General features: G+C 41.7%; 1 protein-coding gene across 1 annotated transcript in view; it reads left to right on the plus strand.

The window, feature by feature from the left end:
• The window catches only part of ADAP1 (ArfGAP with dual PH domains 1), an 87,604-nt gene that overhangs the window by 62,377 nt on the left and 10,811 nt on the right, over positions 1-14,416 (plus strand). Inside the window, exon 5 of the mRNA XM_072120451.1 lies at positions 13,701-13,813. Within this exon, the coding sequence (XP_071976552.1) occupies positions 13,701-13,813 (113 nt within the window). The remainder of the gene's footprint in view (positions 1-13,700; positions 13,814-14,416) is intronic.

Below are 14,416 nucleotides of genomic sequence, written 5' to 3' on the forward strand. Positions count from 1 at the left end.
ACTCGTATACCCCAATGATGTGTCACGCATGCACAACCATCTCCCATTCACAACTCTGGGCAGCTACCATGAAAATAACCAAGTGAATAGACACCTTTTTCTTGACAACCAAAGACTTGAATGGAGATTGGCCGCGCATGCGCAGCAATCTCTTCATTAGGCTGGGCGGTGGTAGGGGATCAGCAGACGCCCCTTCCCGAATCCCAGAGAAAGTCATAAATACATGACTGAGGAATATACCTTTAAATATTGATACGATTTACACTTGCTTATTGTTGAATAAATCAGAATTTTGTTAATTGATAAAAAAAAAATCTATTAAGAAATCCATTCATACTTTGCAGCATTTTTCCACACACCTGCCAAAAAAAACCTTTTGCACAGCGCTGCAGGTTTTAGAGCGTTGTCATTGAGATACTCAGCATAGACTTTGACTTTCACAGACAGACGAGTGTCCTGGGTAATGAGTCCTCCTATGACCCCCTGTCTCTACCAACACCTGCTTCATCGGGAAAGACGACGTCTCCACGTCCACAGCAGACAGACGTCCCCACTTATTTAATAGACATCTGACCCTCATGAGTGAATGCTAATTACTGCCGAAAAGAAGACTATTAGAAGTTACTCTGTCAGTCATGAATCAAAGAGAGGAGGCCACCGGGGAGATGATGAATGAACTTCCCCGCTACAATTAAGTATTCAAACAAGTCTGTGATATTATCAGTTCCGACATTGATTCACACTCGTCAAAGCCTTCCGGACACTAGAACCGGCTCCAGTGATACAACATCGCCGCCCCACTATGCTTTTTGATAAAATAAGCATTGAAGACAACCCATAAGATTATTGCGGTGGACTATCAAGAGCTATCCCTCTTTGGTAACTCTTAGCCAAACTCTAGAAAAATAATTGACTACCAGAGCCATATTTATCGAAGCCTACCGAAATATTTTATGTCATAGGGCAGCAACAGATCATGTCCCCTCAAGTCATATATAGTTTAGATTAAAAAAAAAAAAAAAAAAAAAGGTTGTAATATATTTGGCTCAGAGGATACACTGGTCTCAGAGTTTGAGTCCAGCTATATTCATAAGTACAGCAGTTTGTGTACCATTAAAAAAATATATTATTTTTTGCTTTTTTGGCATTAGATTATTACAGATGTATTACAGATGTATTTGTATTCCTCTATATAAATGTTTCTCTTCTAGTTATATGGAAATATATTAGCACTGAAGGCACATAGGATAAGTGTGGTGGTATATCAAGATGCTTCCCATTAATTAAGCATCATAAAATTTTTGGGGGAAGATTTATCAGAAGTGTCTGAGTAAAACTGTACTAGTTGCCCTTGGAAAAAAATCAGAGCTCAGCTTTAATTCTACAAACAGCTGTTGGAAAATTAAAACCGAGCTCTGATTGGTTGCCATGGGCAACTATAACTGTTTGTCTCTCAGACACTTCTGTTAAATCTCCCCCATTGACTTCTATTACTGTAGAGTCATATTTACTGAAGCATACCGAAATATTTTATCTCATAGGACAACAACAGTTCATTTGCCCTTAAAAGATATGCGGTTTAGACTTTTTTGTTGTACTTAAAAAAAAAAAAAAAAAATTGATATTCGACTGCTAACAGTGCTCAGAGTATTCACTGGTCTCAGAGTTCGAGTCCAGCTGTATTCATAAGCGCAGCAGTTTGTTTATTGTATAAAATTCAGGTTTTTTTTTGCTTTTTCTGGCGTTAGATTATTACTGTTATCAGTATTCCTCTATATAAATGTTTCCCATCTACTTAAATGGAAATCTATTAGCACAAGGTCTCCGAGGCTAAGTATAACTGGCACAGATGATATATTTAGGGACATTTTGTAATATCTTCTCGACAGAGGCATCATTTTTGTTTGTTTGTTCCCGTATTTCTGACTGGTGAATGTAAAACGCTGTGGAATTGTTTGACACTAAGCAAGTAAATAATAATACCCAACTGCAAGCATCTGGTGCTTGTGCTGTCAGTCATCCTGCTGCTGCAGCCTGAGGCAAGTGCTGAAACGATGCCTTGTATGACTGAGCGATAATTTCAGCAATGAAAATGATTGCCTGGTGTGAGCTAATTCCATCAAATATTGTGTATGAAAGATTAGACACGAAGGATGGCCGCTTCTACGCCTGTTCTGTACTAACCTTTACTGTAGAGGTGGAGTCTTCTGTATTATTATATGCCCCACTTGTCCCTTATGTGGACTGCCCAGGTGCCGTAAGGGTCCCTGTTGCCTTTCCTGACAGCTATGTTTAAGTCATTCCTTGTATGCAAGAATTTGTATATATGCTCCTGTTAAAGGGATATGTACCCACACAGTCTGATGCAGGCAACGCAGATTAACCTACAATGATCTACACGCCCCTGAGGAACAGTGGGGAACCTCCAGGAGTTTCATTGGATGTTATTTTATGTTTTTTAAATGTATATGTGCAATATTTAAAGGGGGTTTTCCAATAATTACTATTTCGTGCTTCAGTTTTGCTACATAATGGAAGTATTCAAAGTGCTTTGTATTTTTCAAAAACAAATTAACTAATCAAAATAATTATTAGAAAGTCACTAAATTGTATTATTATTATAACCAGTTTCTGCTACAGAGCCATTTGAGCAAGTTCTTACATCCTCTATGATAAAAAATGCTCTACATTGTGTTATGTCCCTCGGTTATTTCTCTTGAAAATTTAATATATAAAGCTGAGTATGTGTGTATGTGTGTGCGTATGTGTATGCGTATGTGTGTGCGTATGTGTGTCCGCTAAAGGAATCTGCAGTCGCGTTAACAATCACTACATTTTGCACAGCCGTTTCCTGTGATTCGGGGAACATTGTAGACTACGTTTTGAGTCCAAATTTTCACCCTGTGCTTTCCAAAATCCACTTTATTAACCATTATATACAGGAGCCATTGTCTGCCGCTGCTGTGGCAGTTAGAAGCTGAGCTGTGATTGGTTAGAGAGAGACAGGGAGAGAGACAAACAGAGAGAGACAGACACAGACCTAAAGACAGAGACAGACAGAGAGAGAAAGAAAGACAGAGACAGACAGAGAGAGAAAGACAGGAAGAAAGACAGAGACAGACAGAGAGAGAAAGACAGAGAGAAAGACAGGCAGAAAGACAGAGACAGACAGAGAGAGAAAAACAGACAGATAAAGATAGAGAGACAGACAGAGAGAGAGAGATACACAGACATACAGAGAGACTGAGAGATAGATATAAAATATTTTTGTTAACACATTCTATTTTGTTATAGCTAAGAGCAGTTATTTACTATACCAGACAATGCCGGGGACTACCACTAGTATATGAATAAATTGATAAGTATGTGCTAAAGCCACTCACCTTGTTGCCATGACCTGAAAATGTCTAATCAGTGCTGAGATATCAGACTGTAGTTACTAAAAGTACTCCATAACGTCAGGGGGGATGAATGAAAACATCCCGTTTTTCAATTTTTTTTATATATATAATTCCAGGGAGAATAAATGAGGGACATCAAAAATAAGTATTTATGAAAACAAGTTGAGAAAAGTGATCTATAGACAGCTGCTGCAGAAATGACTTCCAGTACAGAGATTGGGGTTGTATGTTCTGTGCTTCAATCCCACCAGCCCCCATAATGTGTCAGGCATGTTTGATGGGTTAATAGACCTTTGTATAAAGTAGGTCAGGCTATCACTGCTAAATGTGTATGAAGTAGGGGCCGCACCATATAAGAAGAGAGCTCAGCTACACTACTTTAAATATTGATGACCTGGTCTGGGCACCCGCTGGCAGAACGTGGCAGCTGCTCAGTGACGCTGCTGGGAATCGGGGCATTGTGATGTGGGCATCAAAACCTATAGCAAGTAACCAAAGACAGAACATACTTTAAACCTCTTATATATACAGGTACACTCCCTGTTTGCCAAATGTTATATACCACCACATATCACCCTCCTACGGTAACATATACTGGAGATACAAACCATGTGTGTAAAGGAAATCATCCAATGGGTGGAGGATACGGTGGCAGGTACAATAATCTTTTATGCCTCCATATAAAATCAGAGGGTACTGTATTATGACCCCACACAACTTTGGGTTCTACAAATCTGCCAAATTATTGTGCTCGGCCAGGCTTCAACACGCCCCAGTAGCAGGTAATTTACATATTACTAAAACATAGGTTCTTACTAGTGTTCTAAACCCTAAACTATCTTTCTCTAATATCATAATACCTTCTAACGTTATCTAAACTTCATCTACCTAATATGCAAATGTTCCAGAGGGGCTACTGGGGTGTGGAGTAGCCTCTCCCGGCTGCTGGAGCAAAGGCTACTCCACGCCCCAGTAGCCTCTGCTGTCCCACCTCCTTCTGCAATGGCCTTTGAGCTACAGCTTGTGCACACGCCGCCGGCTTCTTCAATTTCTGCGTATGCGCAGTAGCCCCTTCAGTGTCTGCAACTTTCACGATATGCGAGTGCGCTCTGCTAACGCCCCAGTAACTCTGCTGAAAATTTGTGTATTAGGTAGATGAAGTTTAGATAAGGTTAGGAAGTATTATGGGATTAGGAAAAGATAGTTTAGGGTGCAGTCACACGTTGCAGTTAAAATTGTATCTCAATTAGTTTTGAGGTTTTATATGCAATTTTTTTAATTTAACAGGTGAAAGATATGAACTGAATGGGTGGATTTAATTTTGAAGGGGAAACCTGTTCTACAAATGTCTTTCACCTGTTAAATTAACAAAACTGCACCTATAAACACCCAAGGGTGCGGTCACACGTTGCAGTTAAAACTGTATCACAATTAGTTTTGGGTTGGTTTTAGGTGGTATTACTTATTTTAACAAGTGAAAGACATCAAATCCACAGGTGAATGACATTTGTGGAACAGCTTTCTCCTTCCAAATCAAATTCACCTGTCAGTTCATGTCGTTCACCTGTGAAATTGACAAAACTGCACCTAAAACCCCCTCAAAACTGATTGCGATGCAGTTTTAGCTGCAACGTGTGAACGCACCCTTAGAATGCTAGTAGAACCCTTGATAGATTCCTGATGGTAGTTTTCCTTTAATTGTCCTTAACCCCAATTATGGAAGCCTCTTGATACTGAACAGCTGCATAGGGATTACATACCCCACAGACATTGAGAATATCTGTTTCATTCTGGAGATCTTTATCAATCTTGTTTTTAACTGAGCCAAAAACAACAAATGTAGGGGATCTGAGGGACGTGAAGTATTGATGATGTTGGTGGCTCTTCATTTTGCACAGAGATGCAGCCAAGAGCAAGAGTCAGTGATGGACGATCAATTGCTCAGATAATGAAATGGAAGCTGGCAAGGAAACTAAGCACAGATGTATAGATGGGATAAAGCCACCAGATGTTATATATATGGGTCTACATTCTAACCTCCGGCTCTCCAGCTCCTGTGGAACTACAACCACCAGCATGCTTTCATAGCAGCGGCTGCCGGCTTGGCCTGGGTCATCGTTCTGCTTACCCTTTTCAGGACATGTAGTTTGACACAAAGAAATACTGGGGGTTACTTGTACCACCAGTAAAAATTCTGTCCATCCACATATACTTGACAACTTTCCAAGGAGACGCCTGAAAAATTCTGATACACTTGAGGCTCGCGTTGCTTTTGAATTGCGTTTAGAAACTCAATCCAGGCACAATGTGGAGGAGTAACTCCGAAACGCAGACGCGTTTAGACCTAAATGCTTTGGTTCGGGATTGCGCAACACGCAAAAAACATGTATCGCTAGTCCCTGCTTAGGCTGGCGGCACACTTGGTGTTTTTAACCCGTTTTTGGGCCGTTTTTAAGGAGTCCATTAAAAACCACATGGGTTTTTGACCAGTTTTGCCAATTATCTTAAAACGGGTCAAAAACTGATGCGTTTTCAAAAAAACGCATGTGCTTTTCAAAAATGCATTTTTTTTAATGGACTGCTTAAAAACAGCCCAAAAACGGGTTCAAAAGCCACGTGGGCTGTCGGCCTTAGTTATATGTTCGACAGTAACTTGCTTTTCTAAAGGCCTCAGAGTTCTTAAAGAGTAGACGCATCATGTTGCACACTCAAAAAGACACCATCACACTTTCGAAAGGGTGAGGTGTAGACTAAAAAAATTGACCAACCTAAAAATTTTAATGGTACACTGGTATCCTAGAACTCTGCTAATAAAAGTTGCCGTGTGTGGTGTAGAACTTTTGTGCACCCACTTACTGTCATCTATTTTCTTATCATATCCCATCACGTAACTTATAGTAGCAAGTTAAAATATCAGATTAAAATATCAATGTCTACATCTTTGGGACTGTATGGGAGCGTGGATGTATGGAAGAATCTTCTGGTGGGTGGATCTCAAGATTTGCCATATCATAAGAACGACCTACAATAATAGATAGTTGCTGCTTAGGCCCATTAAGGCATCGGCCTATTTGACAGCATATTAATTTGTAATACCGCCTTGTGGAAAGCATATAATGCTGAATGGGAGGAGAGGTTTCACATCTGACCGGGCCGATGTTCTCTTCTAGGCTCAGAACGTGATAATTATCTGCTCCGGCATTTGACAAAGTGATTTATGAGTCAAGCTGGCTTTGTCTGTAAATAAACTCAATGGGGATCGCCGCTGCTCACTGTGTAGAGCTAAGCATTGCTAGATGGCCAGTACATGGATCTTCTCAGCTTAGTGCCTGTACATAATTATGGCATCATGATGGCCCGGACGAGGGTAATACAGACATTCTGACATTTTGAATGAACCTGTTCAAGACATCACATCGGAATGTCTCATCTAACTATATGCAAATATGTTTTCCAGGATGGGACTAAGAAAATATTGCCTCTTAGTTACCTTGTAAGGTGGCCGCCATAACATCAAGCATAACTTTCAGGAAGCCTAATGACATGAGCCAAACCAGTATATCTATTCCAGAGGGAACCGAATCCCAACTGTAAAGTAGACGGCTCCGTTTTGACATGGTTGTGTCTCTTTAGTACAGCGTAGGGAACTGGTTTAGCTGAGTGAGATACTATTGACTGGGGTCAGGAAGTAAGAGCTATCCTTACAGAGACTTTGCCAATTAATGCCGCCTTGCACGTGTGTGGAGATTTATAGCCATTGATGCTCCCCTATCAGTTGTCTTAGTTTATGTTAGGAAAATGCTATGTTTTTTTTTATGTACGGTGCGGCCACTAATGGAGTCAGCCATGCCCTCTCTCTGCTAAGTCATGCCCCTTTCTGTAAAGCCACTCCTTCCCCTTTGGTCAGAACTGTCAAAAAAATTCCTAAAACAGTTTAAATTACTCGGGATTTTTGTGCCATAACTGTGGTGCAAATGCTTAATACTTCTCCACTTCTTGATTTTTTTATTTTTACTAGTATTCTCATGTGTAGGAAACTATTGAATTAAAGGGTCCCATTAGTCGCCCGCTAGTGTGCCAGGTTATTTTGAGATGGCAGTATCCTTAGGCACCATCTATCCTGATCCCGGCCCTGCGGACACCATTCATATACAATTTTAGTCTTTACCTATTATTATCACTGAAGTGTTTAAGCCTTTGCAATCGCCTACCTGGTGGCACAGGACACACGGGGTTAAGTAGATAAACACCGGCGCTGCTCCGGTATTGTGTCTGTAAGGTTGTTGCGATGGAACAAGAGCCGGCGCTGTCTGATGTGTTTGGATAGTTAAGAAGCAGCAGCGATTCTTGTCATGGAAAGGAATTGATCACTTGATTAATATCCTGTCTGGGGGTATTGATCGGTGAGGTCATCCATCATGAATTATTCACCATTCGTTCCCCTGCTACTGTAAATCACTTGTGGGGAGCGCACGGGCTGAGTCACTCTCTTAAAACCTCTTTTAATCATACGTAGCTAGCCTAAAGGGCAAAGCCAAATGAAATGCTGTGCCATGAATGGAAGCAGTTTTATTTTTCCCCTTGAATTTATGGGTCTGCTGATTCCTAGTTTGTATATAATGACCTCCCCCTGGACTAATAATAATCGGATTATCGAACCCCTCTATCCGCCTCCGGGTAGGGGTCCTGGCTACGTAATCCTCTGACGTGCATGGAAATTGTGTGGTCTGGAGTATATGGTAGGGGGGAGAGTTGTTTTACCAAGTAAATAAATATCATATTGCATTGGGACTAAATCGAGATTGGGGGGGATCTCTACCGGCCTATACTAGCAACATCAACATTGCGCCCAGGGTCATGCTCCTTCTCTATTCACCTGGATTACATGGGAGGGTTTTGTGGTGTTATCTTAAACCATCTGTCCATTAAAAGGTCGAACTTGTCCAATTTAGAACCAATTTAACTCATAGGGGGAGATTTATCATACGTTTCTGAGGTAAAACTGTTCTAGTTTCCCATGGAAACTGATCAAAGATCAGATTTAATTTTATAAACAACTGTGGGAAAATGAAAGATGAGCTCTGATTGGCTGCCATGGGCAACTAGAACAGTTCTGCTCTAAGAAACTTGTGATAAATGCCCCTCTATTATAGACTACAGTTTATGGGGATCAGTGAAAAATGGTTGCCAGACTGATGCAAATCGTCCATGGAAAACTGATAAAAACGTCAGTTTTTCACATCCAAGAATCGGCATGTTTTTGTTTAGGAAGCCGTAGGCTAGATTAACACTGCCGTTGCCCGGCGTACTGTAGCACGGCAGGCACACGGTGGCACGCGGGGAGAGGAGGTGGTGAGCGCTGCTCACCCCCTCCCTCTCCATAGGGATGTATGGCGCATGGCGCCGTAATACGGGAAAGGATAGGACATGTCCTATCTTTTTCCCGGGTACGGAGCGTACGGTACCACACGTGTGCTTCACCGTACTGCTCTTGTAGGGCGCCATGCACCCATTGCCGTCTATGGGGGACGTATATATCGGCCGTATATACGTCGGTAGTATATACGTCCCCCACCAAAAACATTGGGCCACATTTCTGAAAACTAGTGCAGTCTGTACTATGTGGAGTGTGCAGAGGGCGCCAGATTAATTAAAAGTGGCGCACGGTCTTCATGAATCTGCACTGCTCGGGTAGTGTGCACCAACTTTTTATTGGTAAACTGGCGCAAACGCTATAATAAATGTGGGCCATTGGATTGTCAGTCAATCTTCCTAAAATGATGAGAAACCACAACTGGCTATAGGCATGAGATCTTTGTGTATGTGATTTAGTGTTTGGGGAACATTGATTTTTACTTGTCTTTTTCTTCTGGCCGCCGGAGGATAAGGGGTGCCAATAAAGTCGGGCAGCCTCCTATCTCTCCGGAAATAAACAGGCTCCAGCACTGATCCAGTCATGCACGGTTATGGGGTTGGCTTTAAGCTTTCGTACCTGACACAAGTGACCGGCTTTATAGTTTCCAGGGCCGGAACGAGCTACGATTCTTGTGATTTTACATCACTGTAGTCATTCATTGCATGTTTATGTAAATTCACTCAAGCTGCTGTTACGGTGGCAGATGTGGATATCTATAAAATGTAAGGGCTGCTTGTAAAAATTAATGGTCCTAGTAATGATGGCACTTGCTTGTTACTACATGCTGCGATACTAATCAGTATAATTCATAATCAATATCATCCGAAATAAGCGGAGACCCCACTGCCTATAATGAGCTCCAATGTAATGGGTATACAGTATTATTCATTGCATTATGTCTTCTTTTGGTAAATATTACTTGTGTCTGACTATTATAACCTTATCCTGCCCTGTTATGTGTATATATATATATATATATATATATATATATATATATATATATATATATATACGGTAGGTGTCTTTAGGAAGGTAATACCTATACATTGCATGATACTGATCCACACAGTATAGTGACCTTTGCTTTTTGCATTATGCATTATTGACCATGTATATTCTTCACTCTGGAGGACCCTAAACACCCATGCATTATACAGACCTCCCATTTTATTTTATGAATAACTGTGTAATGCCTCAGTTGTCCTGTGGGGGTGCTGCTGGTTTATCACCATTGTGATTCCACCACAGTCGATCACTAGGGTTCCCAGTAAAAGCTGGGGGGGGGGGGGGGGACATTCTTATCTCTTCATATGTAACTCTGTTTTATACATATATATATATATATATATATATATATGTGTGTGATTTCCCTCAGTATATGGTGTCTGTACATTAGGCGTTTATCTTGGAGAACATATGGGTAAGGGAAGTATTTAATTTCTTTATAACTCATCACATTTGCATTACCATCCTTCCTATAGTCATCTCTGCCTGGTAATGACGACTCCTGAGTATGTGTCATACTGACTCATTAATATACATTATTACATTTCATGTTCATAAAACTAGACCCGTATTTTAACATCTTAATGTATTTTCCTGCAAATTCCTTAGATCGTGACCTCCTTGCATGAAGTGCAAAGGATGTGGTCTATTGAAGACCTTCTAAAAAAAATAGGGGGTACACCTTTTATAACTCCAAGTCCAAGTGCCGCAAAGGTTACACTGGATGTCCCTTTTATGTGCATAGAAACCTTTGGCTTTAGTGTGCTTTTTATTATTTTGAAAATACGGTAGATTAAGATATGTTTTGCAGAATTACTACTACTACTGCTGTGGTCAGTGTTGGACTGACCCACCAGAGAATCGGAGGATTCTCCGGTGGGCCCTGGCTCTAACCCACAACTGGACCCCAACCGTCCAAAGGTTGATGGAGGTTGAGTCCTCAAAACTATTCTAATTGTTGGGCCCAAGGAACCTCAGTCCAACATTGCCCGGGAGGGGCCGGGGGGGGGGATATGTTATCCTCATTTCGTACTCACACACATAAACTCCTGTTGTTCGCCCGACCCTCAGCCATTCTGTAAGCTCTTAGATGTTAGATCCTCCTTGTGCAATTTGCATTGCAGTATAAATCATGTACTTCATGCTTTAATTAACATTAATTAATATTAATAGAGCTCCCGTCGCCCTCTGTGTCATGGTGAGTGATTTTAATGTCATGATTTCCGCTCTTTACTCTGCGGCCTCTTATTAGAATGATGAAATTTTTCGGCAGGTAGAAGAATAGTTGCCAATCGAGGGGTGTGGGGGCAGAAAGACTTGTATAATAAGTCACTGATAAGAGAGCAATTGTTCCGTAGCCAGGGGAGACCAATTAAAAGTCTTATCTAGGCCGCTTCAATTATAATAATGCCGGACTGCGGTTCAGAGGATTCACTTTCTTTTTGGGAATTTTAATTCATTGGTTCATACATAACGGTAGCATCAATAATGTTACTTCTATATATGGCCACAGTATTTGAAGAGACCTTTGGACGTCACATTTCAAGAGTCCAGCTCCTGTAATGTATGATATTTCTGCTTTCACAACATCTTTGGGCAAGGAATCCCCCAATGGTGAAATAGAAGGGTAGATGACTCTCTGGGAGGGTGTTGTGGGCATGCTCTGTGACCTGTGCTGGGAGGGGGAGGAGATGAGCTGTGACCATCATACAGTGAATGGTGGATTCTATCCCGCGATCCTGCGTTGCGTTGTCCGACAAGGATTCGGGTCTGCCGGGATTCACGCCGTGCGCCCAATATCCACTAAGGTCGCTGCTGCGCCAAAGTCCGCCGGAGTTCACCTGCTTTTTCCCGGTGCATGTAAGTGCTGATCTTGCGACACAAATTCTTTTTTTAAATTCCACGTTTTTTCCGAATCTGTTGGGTTGTCCGACGGCCACGCCCCCACGATTTCTATTGCGTGAAAGCTGGCGCCGATGCAACACAATCTGGGGGCAATTCAATCGTGGGGCAATTCAGCGCAAATCGGAAATATTTGGGAAACCCGGCGAAATTGCGGCGTTCGGGCCCTTAGTAAATGAGCCCCTATGTCTTATCTGCATTCATCTGATCTGTCATTGGGGTTTATTGGGGTTCTGATAAGTCAAAGAAATTGTCTGAAGAGCCGGGCTCATTTATTGGAGAGTGAATGAGAATGCTGCCTGCAGTTGGACCAGACACAGCAGATTGAACTGTCTACTTCTGACTCTGATTGGGTCCTGGGTTTTACAGTCCAGATAAGTCATTAATAGTTTTGTGCCAGGAAAACCCCTTAAAGGGGTTGTTCAAACTAACTGATCAGTGATGACCCTCACTGATTGGATTGTTATCCTGGATTACTTAAATAGTTGGTACAACCCCTTTAAGGAACAGTAAATGTACTCCAAGGGACAGAAGGATATGGGACAGAGAAACGAACATGGAGATTCTCACATCCATTGTACACACATGGGATATAGAAGATTTACAAATACAAAATCAAACAAAATCCATTTATTGTGTATCTGTACCTTTAACCAGGTTTTACCCCTTTACACTACTCAGGGAGAGTAATAAATATCATTTCTTAATGTCCTGCAGATTAAGATCCGGTTCCTGCATATTTTTTAAGTGTGTATGTCCAGTTTAGTAGCTCACAGAACCGTAAGCTACTAGTATTCTGGATCTCTGCTTGCTGTCCCTCTATAGAAAGCTTCTATGTTTAATTCCAGTGGACAGAAATTTGACCATGGTCACACAGGTGCACGGCTCGTTAGTATCACAGACAGTAATAAGAGAAGTGTGATATAACGAGCCGTGCACCTGTGTGGCCATGGTCAGATTTCCATGAAGATTTCTATAGAATGACAGCAAGCAGAGATCTAGAAAACACTTAGAACTACAGAAAGTATATTGGAAAACTGTGTAACTTTTCATTATACAAACAAAAATATTTATTTGCACAAATGAGAACTGCCTTTCAGCATGTTTCTATGTAATATAGAACTGAGGATATGGGCTTCTGAAGTGACACTACCCCTGCAGCCTTTAAATTTTACTCTCTAGTCGTGTGAAAATGAGATGAGAACATTTATATTTGTCTGAATTCGGGAGGTAAACGGGTGAGATTTCACATAAAACGGGGAATTCTAGAAAGGACATTTGGTAGCTGAGCTGAGGTGGCTGTCACCATCATCCATGAAATTGACTCCTAGGTGAATAAGTCGCTCTGTATTCCGGACGGGTAGAGGGAGATGGGCACCACACTCCCTGGCACTGTCATCAACCTGCAGCTATAAATCTGCCCGCGAGACGCTGCCAGGCTCCTGCAGATTGCCCGCTGCTGCTGTGATCAGTGCCAGCTCTCATGGGCAAGAATAGGAGTCTGGTATTCAATCAAGATCATAGCAAATATCCCATAGATGTTAAGGAAAAACTTTTAATTTTAACCAATTGCATTTGCATTTAATAAATGTCATTTTTACTTTAGTCCCATTGTTTTTATATGGAGCTGTAATAAGGCGACATAACACTTTTATTGTGGGTTATGTAAAGTGGCTCCAAAGTTTGGACATTGTCCAGAAAGCAATGACAACAGCTTCTGTCCATTGTTGCAAAACTACAACTCCCACCAAGTCCTGTCCACTTGTAGTTGTTGCATTGCTGGGGGTAGTAGTAGCAGAGGGGCACATTGCGGACCCCTGCAGTAAACGCCATAATTGATCCCATTTTTATGCTATAAAGTGCGGGGAGCGGTAATAAGCTCTGTACATAAATCACGCTCTGACGCCGTCCTCCCCTTCAGGAATGATGGATCTGGAGACGGAAAAGCTGATCTTTTCTCTTTCCTTTCCTTGCAGGTTACAGAGAAGGATTACTATGGAAGAGGGGACGCGACAACGGGCAATTTCTCAGCAGGAAGTTTGTACTTTCGGAAAGGGAAGGAGCGCTGAAATACTTTAATAAGAATGATGTAAGCGGATCTTTATTCTATGCCCTAGTAGACAAGACTTAATCCGGAATATCTAGTAATAATTCCTTGTGATCTGTGCTTCTAAATACACAGCTACAATGCGGTATTACAGCTCTGCAGCTTGTCTTACATATCACCGGAGCTCACATAGACATTTATAGTCCGCATAAATCTGTCTGCCGCTCACAGACGCTTGGCACCCGGCTCGGTGAGCTAAAGGCTGGCAGCGTCACAGCGTAGGTACACTGCCATATCTGTGCGGTACATCACCTGTTTATATGGCACGTCACAAATAATATGGACAGAGAAGATGAATCTGCACTTGCAAAATGGTATTCTAAAGCACAATGACCCATACTGTGCCCTCATACAGTGGCACAAGATCCCGAGTTTGTAGGAATAATTGATCTCTACTGCCCTGTGCTCCCTTGAGTGTCCACTTGTTTTATGAGGGATATAAAGATATATTGCAGTAGATGTAGAGACATGTTGAGCACCCGTCTTTCTATATCTCTGATGGATTTAAAGACGGACGGATCCTTACAGGCGGGTGACGTCACTATGTACAGAAGTTCCTAGAAGGGCACTTCCCCTTCTGTCACT

This window comes from Engystomops pustulosus, chromosome 8, assembly GCF_040894005.1.
Source record: "Engystomops pustulosus chromosome 8, aEngPut4.maternal, whole genome shotgun sequence".
NCBI classification, from domain to species: Eukaryota; Metazoa; Chordata; class Amphibia; order Anura; family Leptodactylidae; genus Engystomops; species Engystomops pustulosus.